The sequence below is a fragment of the Perissodus microlepis genome, chromosome 17 (genome assembly GCF_051167445.1).
Source record: "Perissodus microlepis isolate ML-2025 ecotype Zambia chromosome 17, ASM5116744v1, whole genome shotgun sequence".
Classification (NCBI taxonomy): domain Eukaryota; kingdom Metazoa; phylum Chordata; class Actinopteri; order Cichliformes; family Cichlidae; genus Perissodus; species Perissodus microlepis.
In genome coordinates this window covers 24,151,588-24,179,544 of record NC_140477.1, presented here as the reverse complement: position 1 = coordinate 24,179,544, position 27,957 = coordinate 24,151,588, and the positions used below count along the sequence as shown (strand labels likewise).

Genomic DNA, 27,957 nt, shown 5'->3' with positions numbered 1-27,957 from the left:
TATACTTTTAGCCATTTCTGCTTCTCCTGACACAAAAATGAAGTTCATTGAGCTGCTTGTAATTCAGAAGTAAGATATACACAAGTTTTACGGTTATTTCCAACAGAAAGACTGCTGCCATGATGGACACATGCAGACCCACTTGTAAATCAAGCTCTAGTAAAACTACTAAACTGATCTCAAAGCTCCCGCTTAACAAGAAACTAGATCAAGTTGTAAACATATGCGAGCCATGTATCAGGGCTTGCCGTCGGCTGAAGACTTAACCGTATCGCGGCTGTAGCTGTCGCAACTGTAAACAGTTCACGACAAGCCGTATTCCAAGTAGCGCAGCGACTCCCCACGTGAATACGGGGAAGTTTCACGCCTGGGTGCTTCTTTTTAAGAAGTTTTAGCTCCGTTAAGTGCTGCGGCAATAACACTGACCCTGTACGGAAGGCGGGACGAGCAGGATGCTGTATCTGATCGGTCTGGGGCTCGGAGACGCCACAGACATTACAGTGAAGGGTTTACAGGCGGTGAAGAGCTGCTCCAGAGTTTACCTGGAGGCCTACACATCCATTCTCACCGTGGGCAAAGAGGCGCTGGTGAGTCCGGAGCATTACGACCGGAGGATTTGGACCAGGGCTGAAATGAAAGCTCGTCCCAGGAGAGGAGCTGCTTGTTTTGGCTGTAGGACCGATTCAGAACTAGGAGGAAATGTGTTACTTTTTACATAAGAACTGGGTTTCAGTACGTGTTACTCGAAGACATCATATGATTTACAATGAGTAATTATAGTAAATCAAAAGGATGAATCCCGTCGGGTTTTTTAACTGCATATTCAGACCTGGGTCCTGAATTGGATAATTCAATGAATTAATTTCAACAAATAAATGTAATTTCTTGCTTTCTTCAGACGATCGGTGTAGGATTAGAGATGTCTAATGTCTCTCATATTAATTCATCTAGGACTTCCTCACATTTTGATCAAATTAATACCACAAGCTCAATGTCCTCATTCTCACCTGTAAATGCTAACAATCTGGAAGAAATTATTCATCAGTTAAATCTTGCATCTCTTTACTTGATCCCATCCACAATAAATTGTTCAAATCTGTATCTCACTGTTTTACAAATGATGTAGTACGTATTATAAGCAGTTCTCTACAGACTAGCATTTTCATTGTTTCTATTAAATATACTTTATTTACTCCGATTCTCAAGAATAATAACTTAGACCCACTGGTTATTAATATTTATAGACCATTTTCTAATCTAAGAAATTATTTGGAAAACTGTGTTTTTTTGCTGGGACATGTCGGTCCTGCTGACTCAGAAAGTCCCTGCTGAATTGTGCTGCAGGAGAGCTGCCAAAAGTGTCCCCACATGATCTGCATGCTGGACGAAGTGCAGAGTGTAGTCGTGGAGACCAAATTCAGGGTCTGATTCGTCCACGGGGGGCGGGTCCAAAGATCCGGAGTATGGGCAGACTGGAGATCCCAGCAGAATCTTCTCCACCAGCCTGTGGAAGTGCAGGCTGTTCATGATGAAGGCCACAATACTCCGACCCCTCCAGATGCCGATGCCTGATCTGTCTGTCTTTGCCGATGAACTTCTATGGATGAGTCTGCATATGTAGGTTTAAAATCATAGGTTTAAAATTCTAGAGCGCCAGGCCAGCTTCTTGGCTGACTCCGTGCTGCTGATGTGATGGTAGGATGGGAAGCACCCTGCGCTCCAGCGGACGATCGCGGAGGACTCTAAGAAGTAGGCTCGGCTCTGCTCCAGCACGACCTTCTGACCCCCATGAGTGTGCAGCGTCAGCTCCCAGCTCACATTCAGGTTCCTGAGCACCCACTCATGCTGCCAGGGCAGCACGGTGTATGGGCTGATGTCTCTCTATGCAGATGACACCCAACTTTATCAGTCCTTAAAGCCAGATAACACACACCAGTTAGTTAAGCTGCAGGAATGTCTTCAAGACATAAAGACCTGGATGACCTCTAATTTCCTGTTCTGAATTCAGATAAAGTTATTGTATGCGGCCCTAAAATCTTCGAAATATGTAACCATATGCTTACTCTGGATGGCATTACCTTAGCCTCCAGTAACACTGTGAGGAATCTTGAGTTGTATTTGACAACGACATGTCCTTCAGAGCACAGCCCAAGGTGCAGTCAGCAGGTTACTGAATTGATCCCCAGCTGCTCCAGTCCACACGTCAAAGTATTCTTGGGCATGATACTAAAGAGTGAGTTGCCCTCCAATTATCATCGGAGTGTGAGTGGGTGCATATGACTAAAAGAAAGTATTTAGGTATAGACTAAAGTTGAGTATGGATGTGGGCCTGTGTGATTGGGTAAATGAGACTTGTAGAAAGTGATCTGAACGCTACAATTAGTACTTTGTAATTACCAGTCCATCCATCTTTTGCTTATTCAATGCAGGGTCTCAGGAGAGTGAGAACTAAATAGAAAATGAGTATTCTTGTTAAAATATCCTAACAGTATATTCCTTTGCTTCAGGAGGAGTACTATGGGAAGCAGCTGATCCTGGCAGACAGAGATCTAGTTGAACAAGGAGCTGATCAAATCCTGGAGGATGCAGATGTCACTGATGTGGCATTTCTGGTGGTGGGCGACCCATTTGGGTGAGTCACAGTGTTTCTGGACTGTATAAGCAACAGCTCAAATTGATCCCACAGATCTGAAGTATGCTATGTCAGCACATGCACTGTACTGGGGAGCAGCAGAGGCAGATAAAACCACAGAGTTTGTGTCAGAGCAGAGTTTTTACATTTCAGCAGATTTCTGCCCAAAGCCACATTATTCCTCTCAGACATAATAACAGAGTGCTGAGCAGCTCGCCTGCTGAATGGAATATACAAGCTCTATAGTCTTGTCCGTGGGAATTTCAGACTCAGTTTTTCATCAAAAAAACACGGGTCCTTTTTTGGCCCACTGAAAACTATAATGAAGCTTTTTTTCATCACACTGAGGTTTGACCTGTCCGTGACCTCAGCATCTATACATTACTCTGTCATTCAATCTGTCCAACACAACACTGGGGAAAACCTGTTGTCTTCATAGGTTAGTTTACTGTAATAATAATGAGGCAACTCATTGTCAGCTAGTTTGCTGTTACATAGGCACCAGGCATATAGCAGCTGAATTGATTTTGTGTATTTTATAAGAAAAGGCTGCCCTTGTTTTCTGTGTCTTTCTGCAGAGCCACCACACACAGTGACCTAGTGCTGAGAGCAGTGAATGCTGGGATACCATACAAAGTCATTCACAATGCCTCCGTCATGAATGCAGTGGGCTGCTGTGGTTTGCAGGTAATTATTTCCTGAACTGAGTCTGTGAAGCAGAACTTCCAAACACAGGGAGGGGGCAGAAGTGACCATATTTGGATGCAGGGGTGGAGCGTTGTCAGCTAATGTTTTCACAGTTGTCAATCAAAACACCTTTCCCTAACTTGAAGACATAATGAAAATGAAAAGGCGGGTTTAAAAAATAAATGAACTGTTTTCTCTTCACTATCGCTCCTCTGTGCATGTCCAAACCTTCTTAGCCTTGTTGCTCAAACCTTTTGTCTAAACTGCTCAACCAGAGCTGGCCAGAGAGTGCCTGGTGGCCAGGCCTTAGCCTGTGGGGCCCGGCCAGGTAAAGCAACCGAAAAAGACTTTGAGTCTGCTTCAAGGTGATTCTAGCAAACTGTCAGCCCAACTCAGAAAGGGAAGGTGGTGCTCCACTTACATTCTGTTTAGTGGGGGTGGGGTGTAGCTGACTTCAACTGTGGACATAGTATTCTGTATTGGAAGCAGAGTCTGGGAATGAGAGAGATGACCAGGTCATCACTAGCAGCAAGGTTAATGAGACAGTTCAACAGTCCTTGGTGGCAGCTCCCCTGTAGTGGAGGGCCTTCCTGGTCTTTTCCTGTGTGTTATGAATAAATCTTCTTTTTTGGGGGGTACCGGTACTGGTTTTATTTTGTTGTATTTATCCGCAAAACCTTAAAGGCCAGTCCGTGAAAATATTGTCGGACATAAACCGGTCCGTGGCACAAAAGAGACCTGGTGTGGGTGACCGGTCTGGTAGCTGTGCTGCTCCTGGGTGAGTGCGGGGTGGGCTTGGTGACTTCTGGGGGTGTACCACCTCCATGCTCTGGTTCTGGCTAGGCCCCAGGGGCTTGGGTCCTAGCTGGTGTTTTGACGGGGTTTTGGGTTGCTGCATGCACTGGGGCCTGGCCGTGGCCCTTTGGTGCATTGGTGGAACTGGGGGCCTCTTTAGCTGGCAGCGAGTGTTTTTGCCATCTTTTTGAAGGTGCTCTCTACTTTTGAGGAGACCACACTGCAGGCGGAGAGGGGGGAGATCTACCAGAGGTGCAGGATGGACTCAACCTGGGTGTCTAGATTAGAGATTAGATTAGATGAAACTTTAATAATCCCTCGGGTGGGTTCCTCCGGGAAATTCAGTTTCCAGTAGCACAGCACCGACAGAAGTTGCATGTTACAGATACATTGTCAGCTGTCTATTGTCTTATGTAGTCTGGTGTAGTGTCCGAACCTGGGAGCTCGGGTGTGTACTGGCTTGCTCCTGGCACCTGCTTGCAGGGCTTGGGCCCCTGGCTCTGTCTGGCCCCCGCTGGGGGGTGGGATGTCCTTGGGTCTGGAGTCTCTGGGCCCAGAGCTCGGTTTGCTCTGGCGTAGCCGGCTGCTTGTGGAGGGTGCCGGCTCATCGTGGCAGCCCCCATGGTGCTTCCCCTGGAGGAGTTGTTCATGATTGACAAGCAAAGCATGGATTTGACTGTAAAGTCAAGAATCTGTCATCCTTTCTAAGCCTACTAATGACCATCATTTCCAAAAGGGATTGAGCCCATTGAGTCATCAGAATAGTGTTTACTGAGGTGACAGATCAGGAGACCTGGTTTTTATGCAACCGAAGGAGTTGGAAACCACTTCCATTTTTTATGCACAATCTGTGTTTGTATTTGTGTCATGAGTGCAGCTGCAGCTCATGATGAACCTTTTTGTCACAGTAAACACCTCTCAATAATTCCATCTCATCAATAACTGAACTGTCAGAGCAGCCAATCATAGAGCAGAACCCAGCTGCAGCTCCTCCTCCTGCAAACATGCAAAGATTAGCATTAATGTAAAGACAGCATTTCCAGTGGGAGTAGTTAATATGCTAATGAGAAAGGACACATGCAAATGAGCTCTATTCCTTCCTCTAGGTGCTATACACTCACAACTGGAATCCTTCAGGGCTTTTCTCTATAAAACAAACAGTATTTTAATTTTTTTGATGGTGTTTTATTTATAGATAAAACTAATAATAATCAGCAAAAAACATTTATCCAAGAACAGCTTGCCAGAATTTCACTGTTCAGCACCTTTCAGACATGAGCTCCTTTTTGTTAATTTGCATTCAGTCACATTAGCACATGCACATTAGGACTCTGTCTCTTTTTTGCATCTTGAGTTGCTAGTGGCAGATGGTGCCCCCTGCTGATTGGTTCTGCTGGAGTTCTCTTCTCGATTTAAAAAAAAAGAGAAAAAAAAACAGAGTTCTTCTTTCCCACCTCTACCAAGTGCTGTTCATAGGACATCGTTTGACTGTTGGGTATTCAATCTATGTAAAACTGATTAACAACACCCTCTGTTATTAAGCATTGGCTAGTATCTTGATGTGTGTTCAGTCAGGTCCAGGCACATTTATAGAAAGGTAAAAAAAGAATTGCAATTTTGCTTCTGTAACCCACCACGGAGGATTGTAAACCAAGTTTTCCAGTCTTTCTAAAGGTCATTCAGAGTGTTTCTCTGGGCGTTAGCTGCTTCTTTTTATTATCATTGTTATTATTATTATTATTATTAATTTTCAGTCCAGTTCTTGTACCTAAACCATTTTCAAATGGGTTTTTTTGTTGTTACGCCACCCAATCATTCAAAAATGTAAAGCACTTAAGAGCCAGTGTTATGTCTACATAAGAAACAACTTACCAAAGAACCACTTTTTAATGGCATCTTTAGGAACTTTGTTACTAGCAGTGTGTCACAAAAGCACATCATTTGCTCTCATTTCTCGAATCTAGTTGAATCTACAAAGGAAAAAAAAGATTTGACAGAACCAAAAACAGCACTGTCGTATAGATGTCATATGTAATATCCTTGGGAGGGCTGCCATCTTTATGAGTCTTATTTTCCCAAAAGTCTTGGGGATCATCAAGATGTTTTTGGCAAACACAAGCCTTTGTGTGCTTTTTGGTCAGCAGTGGTTTTCTTCTTGGAACTCTCCCATGAATGCCATTCTTATTGTTAAATCATGAACTCTAACCTTCCCTTTTGAGACCATCAAGCCTATTTCACTTTGGTAGACATTTAAATGATTTCCAGATTCAACAAGTCTGGCAGTATTTCAGAATGGGTGAAGTTGAGCTCAACTTTCCGAAAAATGTAGTTAATTGCAGTTAATTCATGATTTAACAAAGGGGTCATATAAATGGGAAGTATCTCACATTAAACTTAATTTGGAGTTCCACACTTAAGAGCCAGTGTTGTGTCTACACATAAGAGATAACTTGGCAAAGAACCACTTTTTAATTGCATCTTTAGGAACTTTGTTACTAGCAGCGTGTCGCAAAAGTGCTAGAACCAATTCTATTTACATTTTACATGTTAGGCAGTATTAGAAGAAGGCAGCACAACATGCTTTATCTATCCATAAGACCAGATGGCACACAGTAATTAGTTAAACTGCATTAATATCTTAAAGATATAAAGACATGGATGGCTTCCAATTTCCTGCTTCTAAAACCAGACAAATATGAGGTTATTGTACTCGGCCCTAAAAATCCAAAAACGTGATGTCTAACCAGACACTTGCTCTGGATGGCATTACTTTGGCCTCCAGTAACAATGTGAGGACTCATGGAGTCATTTTTGACCAGCCGGTCATGGCAGATGGGTCCTCTCCCTGAACCTGGAGCTGTTCGAGTCTATCCCAGCTACCATAGGGCGAGAGGCAGGGTACACCCTAGACAGGTTGCCAGTCTGACACAGGGCTATAAATAACTGAATTAAATTTTTTTTATTTATCATCAACAATTTTTGAGCAGTGCAGGATTATCTTGACCGAGAATTGAACAAAAAGTCGGCCAACATCCAAAGAACTATGGTGAACTATGCATGAAGACTACTTAACAAAATTAGAAGAAATGTTGTCTAACAGTTCAGTCTATGTTGAAGAATAAAGGTGGTCATACCAAATATTGACTTTCAAGCTTGGAGACTTGAAACAAAACGTTAGCGTATATACTATATTTCTACTTATGTTTGCACCTTTGAAAAAACAACTGCACTTGTTTCCCGGTGTCCTAGCACAGTATAAGTGTGTTGAGGAAACTCTTGTTGTAATTTGGTGCTATATGAATAAAATTTTATTTAATTATAAAGAAATAACCCAAGACTTCTGCGCATGACTGCATAGTCCCCCATTTTTCAGTCTCAAAAGTATTTGGACAAACTAAGACAATTTTAAATGGTAAAAATGGTAAATGGCCTGTATTTGTATAGCGCTTTACTAGTCCCTAAGGACCCCAAAGCGCTTTACACAACCAGTCATCCACCCATTCACACACACATTCACACACTGGTGATGGCAAGCTACATTGTAGCCACAGCCACCCTGGGGCGCACTGACAGAGGCATCCAATTTCTTTGTCTTTGGCTCTTGTTACTTTTGCAGTTTACTTTGGTTCATTGTCCATTTCTTATGTGAAGTTCTGTGCAATCAGTTTGTAGTTTTTAGTTGGATCCAAGCCGATCGTACAGAAAGTCCTGTACACTTCACAATTCATCCTACCACTTCTAAAACAGTTAACTGGTTCCACTGGTAGCTGTACATGCCCATTAAATAACACTGCCACCTCCATGCTTTTCTGTTCCCCTCCTTCTGGTATGAGTTCATCTTGGTTTCATCTGTTCAGATGATTTTTTCTAAACTTCACTGGCTCTTTTAGATGTTTTCTGCAAAGTCTAATCTGTTTCTCTGTTTTTCCATTCAAGACATTGATATCACTACCTCCAGGAGTATGTTTATGTTTTTTAACCAGTGAAATACAAAAATGTCAATCAACCATTTTACAGTCTCATATTTGAATATACACTTGCTTACATTATCACATTGTGAGGCCTCGCTTCCTTTTGAGGGACAAGAAACTGTGACTCTCCTGGAAATAGCTGTTGGAAAAAAAGCCCTTTGGTGTGATGGAAACATGTGTTTGTCTGTGTGTGTTTCAGTTGTATAATTTTGGAGAAACGGTGTCTGTAGTGTTTTGGACAGAGACGTGGAGACCAGAGAGCTTCTACGACAAAATTTGTAAAAACCGAACAGCTGGACTGCACACACTCTGTCTGCTGGGTGAGGCTTGCACACAAAGACAGACAAATCTCCTAAAATAAAATCCACAATATCCAAGATAAAATTATAATGTAAAACAAAAAAATCGAATTTCTAGAAAAGGATAATAGAATACAATTATATATATTTGAAACAAAAACCGATACCACTGAAATTTCTGAAATTTTCATGTTAAGTGGCCAAAAAGCAAACAATGAAACATTATTTTCTAAACTGAATTGAAATCATTTCATTAACAAAGTAGAAAAATATATTATAATCCTCTAATACATATAGTTTCATATATCCAAGAAAAGTAGTACAATTTAGTAAAAAATAAATGTTGAAATAAAGCATTTTAACATAAAAAACTTATTAAAAATGTAAAATATTATTGAAAATATGCAAACAAAAGGTCTGAATCAAAACACAGTCATTGTGAATTAATCTGAAATAATGCTGATGGCCATCTGAGGCTCTTTTTTTTTCTGTAATGAATATTTAAAACACACCCACTCACCAGCAGGTCACCCCCCTCCCACTGGACTCCTAATTTATGTGCGTTTGGGGCATTTGGGGTCCCTGGGATGATTGATGCTGGTGTCCGTACCTCATCTATTACTTCTCCACACACACATTTACAAAAGAGCACGGCCATGTTTTTTGACTTCACAAACACGGCAGGACACCCAGGTGAGCCATTTATTTATTTCAAGAATTCACTATGGTTTTGGTCATTTTTAACATAATAGGGAATAAGTAAGTAAGTAAAGTAAGTAAGTAAGTAAAGTAAGTAAGTAAAACAACAACAGTGATGAAAAAAGCTGCGTCATAATTAAGAGATTATTTACAGACACTGCACAGCTTAAAATAGAGCATTAAATAAAATATTACGAAAAAATAACAGCCACACTGTTACGTGATCGGTGAGATCTCTCTTTAGTTGACAGAAAATAATAAGATTTTGCTGAAATGTTTCACCCTACTTTAGATTTTTAGTTGGCCAGAAGGGCAAGTTTCATGGAAACCCAAGTTTGTGAATGCGATAAATCAAGAATAGGGCGACACAGGAGCTTCAAATTGATACCATAGGTGTATTTATTTAAATAATCAGTGACCTTGACCTCAAGGTCAGAGGTTTTCTTAAAATTGTGTGAGTGAGATAACTCGGGAACAAGGTGACATATTTTTGAAATTTGTACTATGGGTGTGTGAGGGATGGCACTGGCGCTCGACAAAACTTTTTTATATAATGTTTTTTTGTAATGTTATGTGGTTTGTTGTCTAAACCTCAAGAACCTTCAGTCTGCAATATGACAGAAATTGTTTACGAAATTGGTAACTGGGTAGCTGTGGCTCAGGAGGTAGAGCAGTACTACTACTGTCCATGGATGCACTCATTAGAGTGAGAATGTTAGATAGAAAGCACTTAGGCACAGAAAAAGTGCTTGTGTGAATCGGTGAATGAGGGTTGTACTTGAAGTGCTCTTAGTGCTCAACCAGAGTAGAAAAAAGCTCTATAAAAACCAGTCCATTTACCAGAATACTTATTACATTCTTATCCATCCATTCTCTTCTGCTTAATTAATTTCCTGTGCTTGATTCTAGTAAAAATAAAAGCATGGTTTGGAAATGTTTTGTGAATTCTGTACTGTACTTGCATGGTGCTTTTCTAGTTTGACCACTCAAAGCATTTTTTTTTACCACAAGCCTCATTTACCCAACACACACACAAACACTTTTTTCTGCCTAAGTGCTTCTATCTGACATTAACACACTCACAGTAATGTGTGCATCCGTGGCAACTTGGGGTTGAGGATAATTTGACATGCAAATCGACGAGCTAGGGATTGAACTACCAACTTCCCAACCCGCTCTGTTCCCTGAGCCGCATCCATTTTTAACGGGTGAGAATTTTTATTTAAAATAAAACTGACACATTTCTGTGCGATATTTTACATTGGATATTAATTTAAAGGGATATTAGAAAAATACAAACAGTAGATTTATTTATTTTTTCTTTTTTCTTTTTTTTTAAATCAAATGGTTTCTTGGGACTGTTGGGGTGTAAGTGCACGTTTAGTTCTGAGATTAAAAGTGAAAACAGTGCGAGATGTGTTTAATACAGTTTTCTTCTTCTTTTGTTTTTATTGTTAGATATTAAAGTCAAAGAGCAGAGCATCGAGAACATGATGAGGTAAGAATCAGATCCAGATCACATCCACAACCACCTCTGGAGTGTTAAAGATCGCACCATGTGAGGTCTGTTATTTTCTGACTTAACCCTCAGTCAGCGTTTGTCAGAACCAGAAACCCAGACCATGTCCACATGAAGTTTTTGCGTGGCTTATCTGCGTAGCAATTTAATAAAAAAATTATAGATGACGTCTTATTTCATAGTGTATTTTTCACGTGCTCTATCAAAAGCACATTCTCTGCTGACTCACCCACTAATTACATTCACAGTATTCACTTACTGTGTCTTTAGGGATTCGCTGTCTTAGCTCGGCTCGTTACCGACTCGCTAGCAGCATGGCCTCTTCACCGTCCCTCCTGCACTTTCCTGTTCATCATGTTTAGTTACTCCTCAGCCTCCTTTAGTAATAACGATACTTGTAATGATTGCAGCCTGTTTGCAGCTCCAGGATCACTGAATGGGAGACCCGGCTTTGCACACTCGGAAAAACCCGTAGGGCTAACACAGAGACAACTACTTGCCATTTAGATTCACCAATTAACTCAACCCCACTTGGATTCAGGGGACAGACACTATCTCTACTTTTAAAATTAGGCTTAAAACGTTCCTTTTTGATTAAGCACATAGTTAGGGCTGGATCAGTGACCCTAAATCCTCCCTTAGTTATGCTGCAACAGATGTAGGCTGCTGGGGGATTCCCATGATGCATTGAGTATTTCTTCTTCAGTCACCTTTCTGGCTCAGCATGTGTTAATAGACCTCTCTGCATTGAATCATTACTTATTATTAATCTCTGGCTCTCTTCCACTGCATGTGTTTTGTTCCGTCTTCCTCCCCTGAGCTTGGTTCTACTGGAAGTTTCTTCCTGTTAGCTTTTCCTTCCCACTGTTGCCAAAGTGCTTGCTCATGGGGGGGTCATATGATTGTTGGATTTTTCTTATTATTATAGGGTCTACCTTAATATATTAAGCGTCTTGAGGCGACTGCGGCTGTGATTTGGCGCTGTATAAATAAAATTGAATTGAATGATTAATTATTTGTGAACTGATCAATTGGCTTAAATCTGTGACTCTCCACCACTTGGCCTTAGAACTGAAAAAGCTTCTCAGATTAGAGGTGAAGCATCTTCGGGATATTTAAAGAAGTTCAGTGGCTTTTCAAGGTCATCAGGAGACCACATAAAGTTTGGAGGTCAGTAGCAACTCTGCAGAAAGTTGGTGACCTCTGCGCAGTATGTATCTCAGTATCCATTATTTTGTTATAATAGCACTAACAGCTGATCGTGTAACATTTAGTAACAAGGAATTTTCACCACTGGACTTGTTGGAAAGGTGCCATCCTATCATGGTACACTAGTGATGGTAAATTTGATTCTTTTTACTGAATCGAGTGTTAATGAGTCACTCACCAAAGTGAATCGGGTTTTTTGAGTCATTTGATTCACTGAGTCAGTTGACCAGAGAGTGCAAAAATTTTACATTTTCACTCAAACTTAATTTGTTTCCCTTTTCATGTAAATCCCACTGCTAAGATGAATGATTAAAAAACAAACAAACAACAACAACTATTTTATAGAGAAAAAAAAGAGCAAAAACATTTCTAAAATTAAGCAATTTCCTATCAAAATTGCTTAATAAACATTTATTTTGTTTATTTGTATTTTAATAATATATTCCTTAAGTGTGTCAAATGTATATTTTCTCATCTAAATGTCCACTGCGCTGTGAGGCAGGGGGCGGTAATGCGCCTTAACATTGGTTGCCAACCAAGAAGAAGAAGAAGCTGTGAGTCAGGAGGGAGGGGGTAAGTGAGTGATTCGTTCGCTCGCTCTATGATTCAGCACAGGAGGGAGGGGGTGAGTGAGTGAGTGAGTGATTCGTTCGCTCGCTCTATGATTCAGCACAGGAGGGAGGGGGTGAGCGAGTCCTGAGTGATTCGCTTACGCTTACGATTCAGCACAGGAGGGGAGGGGGTTAGTGAGTCCTGAGTGATTCGTTCGCTCTTTGATTCAGCACAGGAGGGAGGGGGTGAGTGAGTGAGTGATTCGTTCGCTCGCTCTATGATTCAGCACAGGAGGGAGGGGGTTAGTGAGTCCTGAGTGATTCGTTCGCTCTTTGATTCAGCACAGGAGGGAGGGGGTGAGCGAGTCCTGAGTGATTCGTTCGCTCTTTGATTCAGCACAGGAAGGGAGGGGGTGAGTAGCTCAAATGTGTTGTTAGCATGTTAGCAGCGCGATGCTACTCTGAACCGAGGAACTATTTTCTTGATGTGAGCTTCTACTCAGGGTTTTTTCTTCCAGTTCAGAGCAGAAATGCTTTTGTTACGAAACTGGCTGTTGTTTTTTCCCCCCACAATTTTAATTATAAGCTAGATATATTTCTACTAATGGAATTAGTTTGCTAACAGCAACAGGGATGAGTCAGTGAGTCAGTTGGGCTTGTGAATCATGATTCACGAGTCAGTAAAGTGATTCTCGAGTATTGAACGATTCGTTCACGAATCGAACATCACTACGGTACACTCTGGGATTCACAGAGCTCCTGTGACCCATTCTTTCACAAATGTTTGTAGGTGTTTGATTTTATAAACCTGTGCCCATGAACACCTGAACTCAATGATTTTAGATGTGTGACTGAATACTTTTGGTAATATAGCATAGTTTCAAAGTTTTCTTGCACAGATGTGAAGGTTTGAATTAAAGGAGAATGACATGTGGTTAAAGTGAATCTTTGGTTACTGATTTTAGAGGGAAGAAGATCTACGAGCCTCCTCGCTTCATGACAGTCAACCAGGCTGCAGATCAGCTAATACAGGTCATCCAAAGGAGGAGGGAGGAGGGCGAGGAGTTGGGTGAGTCATACCTGACATGCGAGTACTTTCTATCAATCCCATATTTGTTCAGATTGAAGTTCTGGTACAGTCATCAGAAGGAAAACGATAATAAAGTTTACAAAAAACATTGCAGTACTGTGTTTTATCTTTAGGATATTCTGAACCACGACTTTGCTGTAGGCAGATTTTTAAAATTGTTGATGAAGGGCTCGGACTATCTGCAGTGAGCCCTTCGTCCTTTCATTAACATTTTAGCTTCTTAGTTGATACTGCAACACTAGACCCAAAACATGTGTTGCTTAGCTATGACACTGTGCTAACCACTGTTAATCATATAATATTGTTACTGATAGGAGTAGAACCAGTAGCATGCTAACAGTCTTTTAAGTCATGTGTCTGATTGGACCACCCCATCTTTCCTTAAAGAGCCAGTCAGCTGTGTTTGCTGCAGCTCTCAAACTCGTGAGTCTTTGCCCCCCTTTTCCAGGCATGACGGAGGACACTGTGTGCGTTGGCGTGGCCCGACTCGGCTCTGATGAACAAAAGATCCGTGTAGGAACATTAAATCAGCTGGTGTCATGTGACCTCGGTGCTCCACTCCATTCGCTGGTCATCACCGGTCGACTCCACCCGTTGGAGGTGGACATGCTGCGAGTAAATGCAGAACCAAACGCACTGGAAAACCTGCACGTGATTGACAGCTCAACCTACACCTCTTGACACACTTGTTCACCTGCTTGTCTACAACTACCATTACTGACACACTATATAATCCCAGGCCCCAAATGGTAAATTAAACTGCACCCTGAGGCAGACCTTGAGCCTTCCCAATTAACTTTTTTTTGTTGTTGTTTATGTGATGTTTTAGACTGAATTGGAAATTTTGGGGAAGTTGAAGACATGTCATCACCGTGACCTTCCCATGCTCATTTCTTTTTCAATGTTCCAAGTTTCATAGATTTAACTTTTCTTAATTGCCCTTTATAAAAACAGCTATACAAGGCTGAGTCATTAATCAGGATTCAGTGGCATTAATATTAAGCATTTCCCTAATTCCCAAACTCTGTTTGAATCTTTTTGAGGCCAAAAATGTTCCCTAACAAAGAAGTCAAACACAGATGCAGAAAAAATGAATTAAAGTCATATATTTAAAGAACAAAAAAAAAAAACCAACATTTGAAGGAGGCAGGAAATATGTTTGAACTCGGCTCCAACTTGTGATCATTTCATGTTAAACCTGCATGTTTCCACTCGTGCAGAGGCACCACTGTTAACAATTCTGATATTAAAACCATGTACAAATATTACTGCACGTGAAGTGAGAGCTTTTCTTTCCATAGGGCTCCAGTCCTCCTGCAGCTGTTTAATTAACTCAGTTCTATAATCAGTACTACAGATGTGATTATGAATAATCATTCTTAGAGAACCAGATTTATTTATTACAGCTGTAATAAATATTTATTTTTTTTAAAAGAAAAAAAAAAAGGCTTAAATCCACTGGTCGGTCACATGGTTTGGCACATACAGAGTGACTTCACACGCACTGTCAACCAATCAAGTCTGAGCAGTGATGTCAGAGGTGCTGGGAGGGGCTCAGATTGTCTCATGACAAAGGCACTTACCCATAATTCTTTGTGGGAGGGGCAGAATTTCCACTGTGAGCAGGATTATTATTATTATTTTTAAGAAAGTGGGTGGGGCTGTTTTAGTTCATCAGTTCTGAGAGCCCTCCCCCTATTCCAGTCTGTGCTGGGGTGACTGTGGGGGTCAGAAGTCACCTGCAGAAGTAGACTGAATGCGATTGGTCCCAAGTGTAGTGGAATATTAGCAGCTTCTACATGGCAGCTGTGTCGATCTGAACATACAGCTGCCGAACTCCTGCCTGTGGAGACAAAACCATTCATCATGGCTGAATACTATGTTGACATCCTACTACCATCAAACCATCAATACTGCTACTGAAAGTAAAGTTCGTAAGAATGGTGCTGCTGACACAACCCTACATCTACAACTTCAACTGCCACCAGGTACAGTGTACTTGAATGAAGCTGTGTTTAGGTACCTGCGTGAAGATGTGGTGTGTCTGGCTAAGGATCCAGCGGGTGTCAGCGTCAGGGGCGACCAGCAGCTTTAATGTTCCGATATTAACATCAGTACACAGAGTCCAGAAGTGAGGCTCCTGCAGATTATACACTCCCTGCAGTTGCTGCACCTGGCCACAACACAACAAAACAAACATCAGACTTGTCCACTCCATTCAAGGGCTTGAGGTACAATTACCTTCTTAAATTAGTGCTACAATTGTTACTACTACTACTAAAACAAATGATTACTTACTAATGATAGTATCAAGAAATGTACAGTTTATACGCTAAAATACATATTTACAGAATATTCAGTGGCACCTTTGGTTTCTATTGTCATGAACTGCCAGAACCTGCAACAAGTAAAGAACTGGTTCTTATTCCACTAACTGTATCCTAAGACGATCTGTGCAAAATCAGACTTCCAGGAAATGCAGCTGCATACACTTTTAAATTATTAATTTGTCAAGTAACTGACATAGTACACCAAAATCTAACTTTATGCTAAATACTGATGTTTGCTCACTACTCACCCTCTGGTAGCACTCTGGTAGGGCATGGTCTAGTGAAAATGGAGTTCTCTGCATCAGAATCCCAATAGACTCCTTCAGTAAAGGTACCACACTGAGGATCAAATGATAGAAGAGAGAAAGTTTAGACAGAAAGTAGAGAGTCTTGTTTTTTTTAGTTACATTGTGCCAGTTCCTAACAACAGCCACCTCACGGCACTCTGCATTGTAAGACCCCACAATTTTGGAGAAAAACATTCCAGCAGTCAGACGATCCACTATGAGTAAGCAGTGACAGAATCAAGGAAGAACTCCCCTTTAACACAAGGAAAACTCCAGCAGAACCAGGATCAGGAGACAAAAGTCAAAGATATAACATAACAGGAAAACAAGGGAGGACAAAAAAAAAACTTGCAATACTGTTCCACTGCTGTGCAAGAATACACTCATGCAAACATCCATGCCACTAGTCAACTAATTTTGAAATCATAGTCCAAGTCCAAGTTGTGGTGCATGTACCATGAACCACAGTTCAAAATTGTAGAGATTCTTAAGATGGGTCCGAGTTTAACTCATTTGCAGAATCTGTAGATTTACAACTGAAGTTCAGCTCCATGATGAGTTTGACTTTCCAGCTGCAGAAACCTGATACCTGCAGTTATGTGAAGGCCTCTCAGCTAACCACAGCACCACTCTGCTGACTCTTTAAATTGGCAGCTGTGCTCACTTCCAGCATATCAAACCACATCAGCACACATGAACTCCATTTATCATGGATTTCTGGGAAATCTGACCACTGCATTCACATTCAGAAGACCAGCGATTCGAGAACAGACTCCAGGACTGTATAAAGGACAATACCAGTGGTTTGGCATGTTGGCGTCCATTAAATACTAATTGGACATTCTTTACATTAGTGGAAACCATTTTCCAAAGAGTGTCAGTTTTTGATTGATTTTCTTTCTTCCAGGCAGATGTTGTTTCCAGCTTGTTTTTCTCTGGAATTTGACTTTAGAGCTGAAACCTGATTGATAATCCATAAGCTCTAGTAGTCAATGAGGAGGATCTGTAAGATGTTAAGGAATGTCTGCTATCATCTGAAGGAAATGAGCTTCTCTAACATATGTTTCTGATAAGACAAAGTACTAAAGAATGTAAAATACCCCCAAAAAAAAAAAAAGGTTCTCACAGTCCTGCAGTGACTTCAGGCCTGAATCTGGGTTTTCATTATTAGAGAGTGGTTCACTTCTTTTTGGCATACATCACTGTTATGCCACAGACCAGATCCGACCCAAGAACAGTTTATGTTCCAGATAGGAAAATGTGAAGTAATCACCTACTGACCCATCAGCTCCCTTAGATCTTCGGGTGGATATAGTTACTGCCTAAAAGTTTTAAAGACCAAGTATTTTCCTTTAACTGATGAAAATTAAGTAATATAGATTAATGGGTGGTATGGTGGAACAGTGGTTAGCGTTGCTGTTTCACAGGAAGAAGGTTCCTGGCTTGAATCTTTGCTTAGGCCTTCCTATGAGTAATGTTAGCTTAATTTGTGATTTTAAATTGGTCATGGATATGAGGTCAAGTGCTTATGATATAGAGAATACAATGGTTAATAACTTTAGTTTAAAGCACTCCGAGTGGTCAGCAAGACTAGAAAAGATCTTTTATAAAGGCTCAAAAGCACTATATAAAACTCATGGAAGGGAATATTACTTGCTGTTAAATGTTCATAGAAACTGAACATTTAACAGTGTTTCCTGAAAACCCTCTTGTCTTATCACTTCAAGATAACATTTAAATTTACAATAAATAATTACACAGCAGTGCGGAGTAGTTTTAGTCACAGTAGATGTCTTTCTGAAAGTGCTGTAACTAAGTTTAAGGATATACTCATCCACAGTGATCTTCTTCAATTCCTTGTACCAACACAGAGCAGAGCAGCTGCACTAACAGAAAATGGTATATCACAAATTTAGAAGATGATCATTTAGCCTGGAGGAATAGTTTGCCGCTTTATAAAAAGCCCTCCGTAAAGCTAGAACAGCTTGATTGATTGATTGATTGATTGATTGAAGAAAATAAGAACGACCCTAGGTTTCTCCTCAGCACTGAAGTCAGGCTGACAAAAAGTCAGAGCTCTGTTGAGTCAGCCAGTCCCTTAACGTTGACTAGTAATGACTTCATGAATTTCTTGACAAATAAACTTTACAGTCCATGTACTGATCTTAAAACGGAACACCTACACTGTGCTTCCTGACCCCACATCAAATTTGCACGTAGAATAAAGCTTTTGTTTGATATTTGTTTTATATTTAATCTCAAAACAGCTCTGAGTCTGCAGCAAAGAATCTAAACTGAAATTGTCAGGAGCAGGTTGTGTTCAGAGTTTTAGTTTAAAAATCAGCTGGGAGTGCCACATTTTCACTGTTTCTTTTATTTACGGCAGGTTTTAAGCTTATTATAGATTCTCTGCTAGGGGAATATGTTTTCTATGTGCAGCTTCTTAAGCTGTTCCTTTCTAAAACCATTGGGTGAAGCTCAAACTGTGTGCCGCACTGTTAAAGGAAGGTCTGTTTATTAATTTGGTGAATTTGAAAATGTATAAATGTTGTTATATGTGATTCCAATCTGCTGAAACACAGGACACACATCAAGTTAATCAAATTAAATTGTTCAAAAATTAATTTCACTTTGATATGCATCAAACTGAGGGAATTTTCACATCTCTTTTATCAGGCTGGGACACTACTGGGATGATACTGGGATAGTAAGTTTCACAGCTCAAATGTGCAGCCATCATCTTAGAAATCAACAGCAGCACTGAGAGAAAACTCCGTGATAAAATAATTAACTAGAATTAAAATGTTTATTTCACTGCACTGTGCACTAAATCATCCGATCATGGACATGTACACACATGTATTCGGGTGTCTTCTACTGTGCGTCTTTTGCTCTGTTACTGTCCCCAAGTGGTCGCAGCAGGTCGCTGCCTCTCCCTGAGTCCATTTCTGCCAGAGGTCTTTCCTGTTAAAAGGGAGCTTATCCTTCTCACTGTCATCTGATTGTTCTGGTTTTCTCTCTACTACTGTAGGGTCTTTACCTTGCAATATAAAGCACTTTGAGGCAACTGTTGTGACACTATGTAAATGAAACTGAATATAAAATACCAGAGTAAAAAAAGTTTTGGCACAGTATTACTGTCCAGACCAATACTGGCTGATCAAATCACTTTACGAATTACTGGCAATTTCTGCTGTAGCGTTAAGTCTAGGCCACAGTTTTTGTATTTTCAGTAACAGAAAAAAATCATCACTTCAGTATAAGAAATAATAATAATAGCATCAATATAAGGACTCACATATGTCAGCAAATCCCTGACCACAATGAAGTGAGGGGCATGCACAAAGAAGTCGAAAAAAAATAGAGGGACAAATTTGTCTGCCTTTAAAAGACTGAGCACAGTGAAAAGCGAGGACCCAGGAGGGAAAAAAGTCCAGCATTTTATTTGTTTCTATCAGCTGGCAGCATGTGTAAAACACCAGCACATACTTAACCCATATGCACTAGCACACGCAGAAAAGGCAGCAACGACGGCAGCCATTTCTGTAGGTTACATCATAGCTCTACATAAATTCCCTGGCCAAGGCTAAATCAGACATTAAACAGTAAGAAGTGATAAGGAAGTATCACCTGACTCCAATGAGGATGGCGATCAGCATGGAGCAGATGGGATCGGCAATCATTAGATCATATTTCTGCATCAGCAGAGCGGAGATGATCACACCGACACTGCCCAAAGTGTCTGCAATAATATGCAACAGGACTCCTGGAACACAAAGATACAACACACATCGATACAATTTTGATACATAGTCATCAGAATACAACAAGTTGAGACTAGTTTATGTAAGACAATGAAAAAGATACTAAAATAGGTTAAAAAAAATAAGTGCAGAAACTAATAATTCTAAATGGTTGGCATAAATTTAATTCTTCTAAAATACTACAAATCCAATTGTGAGTATAGTTATGAAATTAAGCTAAATAAAAAATAGAACAAACTGCTTCATGTACAGTGATGGAATCTGACATGTAGCGTGAAGTTCTCAAAGACTTACACTTGAGGAAATTTATAATTATACTCCTTCAGAGCTAGCTAGTAATAACTGTAGTTACTGTACACTACTGTTAAATCTGACAGAATTACTTTCACAAATGTGACTGCTCAGGAGGAGGAGGTACTTTAGCTCTTTACTTAAGTAAAAGGAGCAGTGCAAAAGTTTGAAAGCACTCTGGTTTAAGTCCTGATCACTATTTATTTCCACAGGAAGGGCCAGAGCAGTCTTTTCTGAGGTGGCTGAGGTCTTAACATCTGTCAGACAATGCTAAGCAGTTTCCAGAATTGTGCTGTGACCAGTGCCATCCTCTATTCTGTTGCATGCTGGGGCAGCAGGCTGACACTTGCAGATGCCAACAGACTCAACAAACCAATCCACAAGACCAGTAGTGTTGTGGGGTGGAGGTGGGCTCTCTTAAGATGGTGTCGGCGAGGTGGATGTTGTCCAAGATAAGGACAATGCTGGACAATATCTCCCACCCACTTTATGACATGCTGGCCAGTCACAGGAGCACGTTCAGTAAGACACTGAGACTACCCAAAATGCACCACTAAACGACACAGGAAATCATTCCTGCTTGTGATCTTCTTGCTGTACAATTCCTACATCTAAAGTACAAATAAACACTGCAATAGCACACACTTCCTATCACATCCTCTACAGAGAAAATAAAGTCGGTATGAAAAGGGGGCACCATAATTTCAACTTCAGCTACATTCAACTTTGTGTAACATACTGTGATCGTTATATATTAGAGCCATTTTAATTTATTAGAGATATTCTATAATATATTGTATTATTTAATAGGGCTGTGCGATATGACCAAAATCTCATATCCCGATATAAGAATTCTATCTTCCCGATAACGATATAAATCACAAAAATGTAACATTTTCTGTAAATTCTGTGAATCTCGGGCAGCTCGACTTGTGGGAAGTGTTTCCAGCTGCGCGTCATGTAGCTGCAGTCGAGTGTTTTAACCGATGCATGAAACGATACATTTTTAGACATAAGTTGTAACGGCCGCCGTTTTCTTTGTGAGTATTTATTACACAGCGTGCTGCGGGGAAAAGCCTATTCTAACGTTTGAGTCTAAGGTTTATTTTTTAGCACCTGGCGGCTCTTTTTAAATTCTCATCTGTAAATAATCTGCTCTTTCACGTGATTCAGTTTATTTTGAAAAGTCTCAACAGGATCTTGAGCTTTATTGTGAAAGGTTTATGTGGAACATAAACAAGCGGACATGCCATGCTGTTACCGTAGTTGTTGCTAACCACAACGGATAAAAACAGGCGCTTGTTTGTCCGTAGTGTGGTTATATTAAATATAAGAGAAAGAGAGAACTTTAAGAAATTAATATAGCCACTACAGTGACCATCAAAACGATGAAAAAATATTGCTGTAAAAAGTTTATTTTGCGACACCACGAAACAAACGATAGCGTAAAATGAAACGATAGACATTTTTATATCGTCATCCGATATATATCGTTATATCGAACAGCCCTATTATTTAATATTGGTACTATTGTTATTATATGTATTAGTGTTCTTACTGTCTTGGAGCACATGTGACCACATAATTTTCTCTGGGATCAGAGGACAAATGTACAGGGTACCAAATGCTACGATGATGAGGATGCTATGTACTGCATGCTCAGAAGACTCAGCGCTTTGGGAGCACTTTGGGAACGCCCCTCCACCCCAGTAGTTTAGTGTAGCACTGTGTGTGTGTGTGTTCATTTCTCACCCTGCAGGATCTGTTTGCTGGAGCCTTTTCCCGGCAGGTGTTGCAGTTCGTCTAAAAAGCAAAAAATAAATAAATTAAAAAACGCAACAGGTGAGGTTGGAGGAAGTCTGTACCACGCAGGTTTGTTTTACTACTAAATGAAAAACCGTGAGATTCTGATGGCAGTTTATTAAATCTACATGAGCATTCAAACGTTTTTTTACAATATAGCGTATTCACAAATTCACATACTATGCCTGTGCTAGATAGAAAGCTTTCTAACATTCACACACTGATGACGACACTGGGAGCACCTTTGGCATGCAGGCTGAGGCAGCCAGAGATCAAACCAACAATCATGTTCATGTTGTATAAAAATGACATCACGGGACGTGCGGCCACATTGCTATAATGACCCTCACGAGGTGGTCCTCAATTGTAATAGAAAATTAGCTGAGTCGAACTGAGCCAAGCCAATCTAAGTAGGTACTAAGGGAAAAGGGCTAGAAGTGTCTAAATTGTGTTTGTGGCATTCTCATGCAGCATTATACTTTGTCAGACTCTCACCATTATAGTGTGGTTCCTCGTGTCCTCCATGACTGTGCCAATCTGCGTGTTTGTCGTGGTGGTGATGTCCTCCATGACTGTGGCAATCTGCATGTTTGTCGTGGTGGTGATGTCCTCCATGACTGTGGCAATCTGCATGTTTGTCGTGGTGGTGATGTCCTCCATGACTGTGACCGTGACTTGTGCTACCATTAAACAGAGAGTGACTGTGTCCGTGGTCTGAGGATGGAGAAGGAGACGTCAGACAAGCAAAGATCTGCAGTGAAGTTGTACAAGGCTGCAGTCAACCTGTGAGGTTCTGCACAGATGTATCAATGTTCTAGTGGCATGCAGCAACGTTTAACTGAGCCTGAGTTTAGTTCACTTGATTTACAGAGGGTCTACAGAGTTGCAGAGTCCCTATAAAAAGGTGGACAAGCTTCGAACATCTACCAGGTTTACAATATCAAAGTTTTAGAGACCTGCTTTAGTGTTTGGATCTGCAGAACACATTTTAGAGAGTTGCAACAATAATGTAAAAATGAGACGTGTGGTTACATGTTGTATGGTTGCACTCAGATGCCTGATCTGTACAGGCTCTACTTGATTGAACAAAAGTAGCTATGAGGGTTCCACTCCAATAATGTGATTTATTTATTCCCAACTCCATTACAATGAGGTTTTTAGGTGTAAAGCCCAGGAATCCATGAAAAACGTAGGATATAATGCTGGGTAGTTGACACTAAAGATGCCATATTCTAATTTGGCTGAGGTATGACTAAAACTTTCTGTGGAAAATGGCTGGTGAAGGTACACCGTAACCGCAAACCTTTCTGACACCCCATGTCGTATCTGCGCTCTAGAAATATAACTACATGCTGGCATCAGTGCAGCCCGCACAGGTATGAATGCTGAAAACAACATCATTTTCACTGGAACCAAACTGCGGAATCGACTCAAAGCACTTCAAGAGCGGCAGAGACACTCTAAGCTAAATCCTTCAGGTGTATTACCTCCCTCTCCATGTGAGTGCCCATGTCCTCCATGCTGGAACGCAAAAATCCCGACCAGGTTCACCAGCAGACCGGCTACAGAGACAGGAAGCAGCCGCTCATGGTGAACATCTGGAGGCTCTAGGGCTCTCTGACAAACAGAGACAGATGGTCACATGCTGGCAGGTGTATTTTCACTAAATTTCAGCATGCCCTGTTAAAGCTTAAGGTTATGTAACTACAAGAGTAAAAATGATTTGTTTCTACCCCAACTTTTGCAGTATTAGGAGAACTGATACAGCACACATGATCAGATGCAAAAACCTACACAAGGGACTCATTGTTCTTACCTTGTTTAATCACCCAGTTGATCACCCAAGATCAACTGGGTGATCTACTGTATATACTCTTATTATATACTCAACAAAAGTAAGTCTGACTGTGCTGTCTGATTTGTTGTTGTTATAATAAATCCATCTATTCTCTTCCACTTATCCAATTCAGCATCACAGGGGGATGAAGCCCCATCTCAGCTGCCACAGAGTGAGACGAAGGGTACACCCTGGCAATTTAGAATCACCAATTAAACTAACCCAACTAATATATTATTTGGCTCATCTGATAAAAGGAGTGATTTCTTCTGCTGAAGACTGACGGATGCGACTTTACTTCAGGTTAACTAAGCTCCATCATCATTCCTGCCATTATGTGTGTAATATGACAAACCGTGTAGTGAAATTTTGTTATTTCATTGATTTGACCAGTTTTTATGGACAGTGACAGGAAATTCTTTTTTCCTTACATGGGTGCTAATAAATTGCACATAAGAATTATTCCTAGACTGTAGTACCTCTCTGACAGTAATGAATCAGGGTGTGCAGATGTTGCAGCCATAGCTGGTCAATGTCATTTAAGCCATTATTTAACCTCGTTTACAGTGAATAAACCTAATCCAGAAAAGATTTGACTCCGAGTCAAAGAAAGATTGTTCGACTGGTTCTCACAGCAACCAATCAAACAATCTCGTCAAATCGAAGGCTTTCTCCCTATAGGCTTCCATCTGCGTGAAACTATTGATGCTGATGTTAAAGCTTTATGATTTTCATATCAGTATACTGATCCCAAGTTGCTCTCTGATGCATTCAATGTAGTGTGAATGTTAGATACAAAGCACTTAGGTGTAGAAAAAAGCATTTGTGTCAATGGGTGAATGAGGCATGTTGTATAAAGCATTTTGAGTGCTCGAGTACAGAAAAACAAAAGAAGAACCACAAGAACCAGTTCTTTTAATCCATTATGTTGGCCTACTTGTAATGCTATAACAGGCACTGCATAATAAGCAGACACACCTTGTAGATGTGATGGTAAAACTTAGGTAAAGTGGCAAATGTGTTACCTCAACTCCTTCCGAGAAAATGAAGAAAGCAGTGAAGATGAGGAAGAGCCCATTGACAAAGCCTGCCAGAACCTCTGCTCTCACATAGCTGAGACACAGACAGGACACAGACTGATTAAACACACTGACTGTCAGTCAGAGACCAGAACAGAGCTCAGAGTGGATGTTCTCACCCATAGGAGAAGCTATCGTTGGATCTCCACCTGGAGATGACGGAGGCTGCCAGACCTGCCAGCAGGGCAGTGCAGTCAAAAAACATGTGGAAAGAATCTGAGATCAGACCTAAACTGAACACATGACAAACATGTAAAGAGATTCATTAAGGAACAGGAGCATCTGAAAAGATTTTAATGCTGCCGCAGATAAAACAATGTTTTTAAATGGTTACGACACCCATCGCGCTTTTCCTCTTTTTTTCTGTCACACATACATTACCAGTCAAAGGTTTGGACAAACCTTCTCATTTAATTGTTTTTGTTTATTTTCATGACTTTTAAATTGTAGAGTCTCACTGAAGACATCAAAACTATGAATGAACACATTTGGAATTATGTAGCAAACAAAAAAATGTGAAATAACTCTAAACGTGTTTTATATTTTAGATTCAAAATAGCCAGTTTTCTTTGATTACGGCTTTGCACACTCTTGGCATTCCCTCGATGAGTTTCATGAGGTTGTCACCTGAAATGGTTTTCCAACAGTCTTGAAGGAGTTCCCAGAGAGGCTGAGATCTCTTCTCCTTGTTGCTTTTCCTTAGTAGTGGTTTCTTAGCAGCTATTTGACCATAAAGCCCTGATTTGCGCAGTCTCCTCTGAACAGTTAATGTGGAGATAGAATAGAATAGAATAATCCTTTAATTCTATGTGTCTGCTACTGGAACTCTGTGTGGCATTTATTTTCGCTCTAATCTGAGGTGCTGTTAACTTGCAATTTCTGAGCCTGGTGACTGGGATGAATTTATCCTCAGCAGCAGAGGTGACTCTTGGTCTTCCTTTTGGCCTCAGGTGAGCCAGTTTCTTCGTAGTGCTTGCTGGTTTTTGCGACTGCACTTGGGGACACATTTGAAGATTTCGCAATTTTCCAGACTGACTGACCTAAAGCTTTCAAAGTAATGATGGACTGTTGTTTCTCTTTACTTAGCTGATTGGTTTGTGCCATAATATGAGTTCTAACAGTTGTCAAATTGGGCTGTCAGCTGTGTACCAACCTGACTTCCTAACTACACAACTGATGGTTCCAACCCCATTAAGAAGGCAAACTCCACACATGAACTGTGACAAGGCACACCTGTGAAGTGAAAACCATTTCAGGTGACTACATCATGAAGCTTATTGCGAGAAGGCCAAGGGTTTGTAGCACTGTCAACAAAGGGTGGCTTCTTGAGAAATCTAAAATAAGACATAATTAGAGTTATTTATCAACTTTTATCCTTTTCTACATAATTTCATATATCTTGCTTTATATATTTGATGTCTTCAGTATGTATCTATAATAGTAGTAAAGTGTTAAAAATAAAGAAAAAAAACATTAAATGAGAAGGCATGTCCAAACTTTGACTGGTAGTGTATACTGTTCCAGTGATGGATGCTCATATTAAATTTGGCTGAAGTTTCCAATTTTGATCTCAGTCTATGTATGTATGTAAAATGTTTTTTAACCCTCTGAGCCAAAAGCTAAGCTCTTAACAGGTTCACAGTTTTTTTCTCCTCTTGGCTTTATATGACCCTGGATACCCCTAATATAGTCATTTCTGGCACACAGGTTTGGCTGTGAGCACAGATCCACCCACATGCTGCTCAAAACTTCTGTTTGCCAATCAAAAGTTTAAAGGGAGAGCAGCAGGAGGAATGAAGCAGCTTTTTTCAGACAATGGATGAAGTCCCAATGTAAGTCAAACAGGACTATTTTGAAATGTGGCTTTTGTTAAATTCAAGAATCAATAAAATGGAGCTGGAAATGAGCAGAATAGCTCCGCTTAAAAATATATATATATTTAAGACATGTGGAAATATTCTTTGCAAGAATGGGGAGCTCTGTTCCCTGCACATGTCCAAACCATCTGAGCCTTTCCCATGCAGCTGTGCTTCAGCGCTGGAATATTTTGAGTTTGGAAAGGCTGACTGATGATTGAATCCCTTACTTTTTCACTCTATTACTACTTAATATTGTTCATTTTCCATCAGGTCACAGTATTTTCTCTCTGTAAATCCTGAAATAGTCAAAACGAATCATTCTTAGGTATAGACAGACAAATATTTATTCCCCTTGTCTTCTTCTGTTAACAGTAATAACAACAACGATGATGATGATGATGATGATGATGATGATGATGATGATAATAATAATAATAATGATTTGCTATTCATTTTGGGGGTATTTTTCAGGATGCAGTTTTAGAAATATTGGGAAGATTTGGAAAGTTTGTGTAGTGTGGGTTGTGTATCTGCTGGCTAACGGCAACTTCTGCTTTCAGTTTAAAGACGACCGACACTAACACACTCTGGCTTCCTCCATGCTAACACGAACACATACGTGGCACATCCTGAAAACAGCAGATTACACACACACACACGTACACTTTCCTGATGCTAACGCTATGTTAGCCTACCTGTTACTCCAGATACCATACGTTAACTCCACAAAGGCGAAGGACAGGTTCAGACATAGGAAGAAGAACAGATTTCTGGAAGTTTTATCGGCGAGGATAGACCTACAAAAAGCACACAACAGTATGAAAACCAGCAGCACAGATCATAGCATGAGCCACAGACCGCAGACAAATCCCTGTCATCAACTCCTAGAAATTATATATACGTATAACTGTCGTTCAAGCACAAACCCTGAAAGCTGACAATCTTATAAAAAAAAAACATTTAATGCAGGGGACGCTAACAGTGGCACAGAATCATTTAGGCTAGCCGGCCAGCAATAGGCTAGCAGCTTATCATTAGATGGCTCCCTTTTAGCCGCTATTAACAGTGCGAAGATTACCTGAACCATCCGGAGAGTTTCAGCAGCAGGTTATATTTGGTCGGCTTATACTCATCGTCTTTAATAGATAATGGTAACATTTTCACAACTGGAGACACACACACACACTCACACACTCACTTGATAGTTTAGCTACGGAATGCTAACTGTCAATTTCCGGTTTGTGAGATTTCACAA

At 40.5% G+C, this 27,957-nt stretch overlaps 2 protein-coding genes across 4 annotated transcripts; one reads left to right on the top strand and one right to left on the bottom strand.

Annotated features, from left to right (window-relative positions):
- Positions 1–299: 299 nt before the first annotated feature.
- Positions 300–14,720, top strand: dph5 (diphthamide biosynthesis 5). Its single transcript, XM_084909599.1, has 7 exons — positions 300–587; positions 2,508–2,632; positions 3,211–3,319; positions 8,285–8,405; positions 10,542–10,581; positions 13,328–13,431; positions 13,901–14,720. Exons 1-7 carry the CDS (start codon positions 453–455, stop codon positions 14,131–14,133), a joined length of 867 nt encoding a protein of 288 aa, XP_084765725.1. The 5' UTR covers positions 300–452; the 3' UTR covers positions 14,134–14,720.
- Positions 14,504–27,957, bottom strand: slc30a7 (solute carrier family 30 member 7). Of its 3 annotated transcripts, none has more exons than XM_084909596.1 (11): positions 27,781–27,957; positions 27,398–27,499; positions 24,963–25,076; positions 24,790–24,877; positions 23,415–23,544; positions 22,423–22,641; positions 21,877–21,927; positions 19,700–19,835; positions 16,031–16,121; positions 15,476–15,625; positions 14,504–15,295 (listed from the first exon to the last, which is right to left on the bottom strand). In XM_084909596.1, the coding sequence occupies exons 1-11, from the start codon at positions 27,858–27,860 to the stop codon at positions 15,248–15,250; spliced, it is 1,209 nt and encodes a 402-aa protein (XP_084765722.1). In that variant the 5' UTR covers positions 27,861–27,957; the 3' UTR covers positions 14,504–15,247. The 3 variants fall into 3 exon arrangements, with proteins under 3 accessions (XP_084765722.1, XP_084765723.1, XP_084765724.1); XM_084909597.1 differs by having other exon boundaries at positions 24,963–25,071; positions 27,781–27,914; XM_084909598.1 differs by having other exon boundaries at positions 24,963–25,017; positions 27,781–27,914.

What these genes read in the sequence shown, in the direction of transcription:
- dph5 (XM_084909599.1), top strand. Translation starts at nt 453, where the DNA reads ATGCTGTATCTGATCGGTCTGGGGCTCGGAGACGCCACAGACATTACA. An exon ending in GTGGTGGGCGACCCATTTGG is followed by an intron (nt 2,633 to 3,210) that starts GTGAGTCACAGT and finishes GTCTTTCTGCAG; the next exon opens with AGCCACCACACACAGTGACC. An exon ending in AGCATCGAGAACATGATGAG is followed by an intron (nt 10,582 to 13,327) that starts GTAAGAATCAGA and finishes TACTGATTTTAG; the next exon opens with AGGGAAGAAGATCTACGAGC.
- slc30a7 (XM_084909596.1), bottom strand. Translation starts at nt 27,860, where the DNA reads ATGTTACCATTATCTATTAAAGACGATGAGTATAAGCCGACCAAATAT. An exon ending in GCACTCACATGGAGAGGGAG is followed by an intron (nt 22,642 to 23,414) that starts GTAATACACCTG and finishes CTCCATCCTCAG; the next exon opens with ACCACGGACACAGTCACTCT. An exon ending in CACACCACATCTTCACGCAG is followed by an intron (nt 15,296 to 15,475) that starts GTACCTAAACAC and finishes TTGTCTCCACAG; the next exon opens with GCAGGAGTTCGGCAGCTGTA.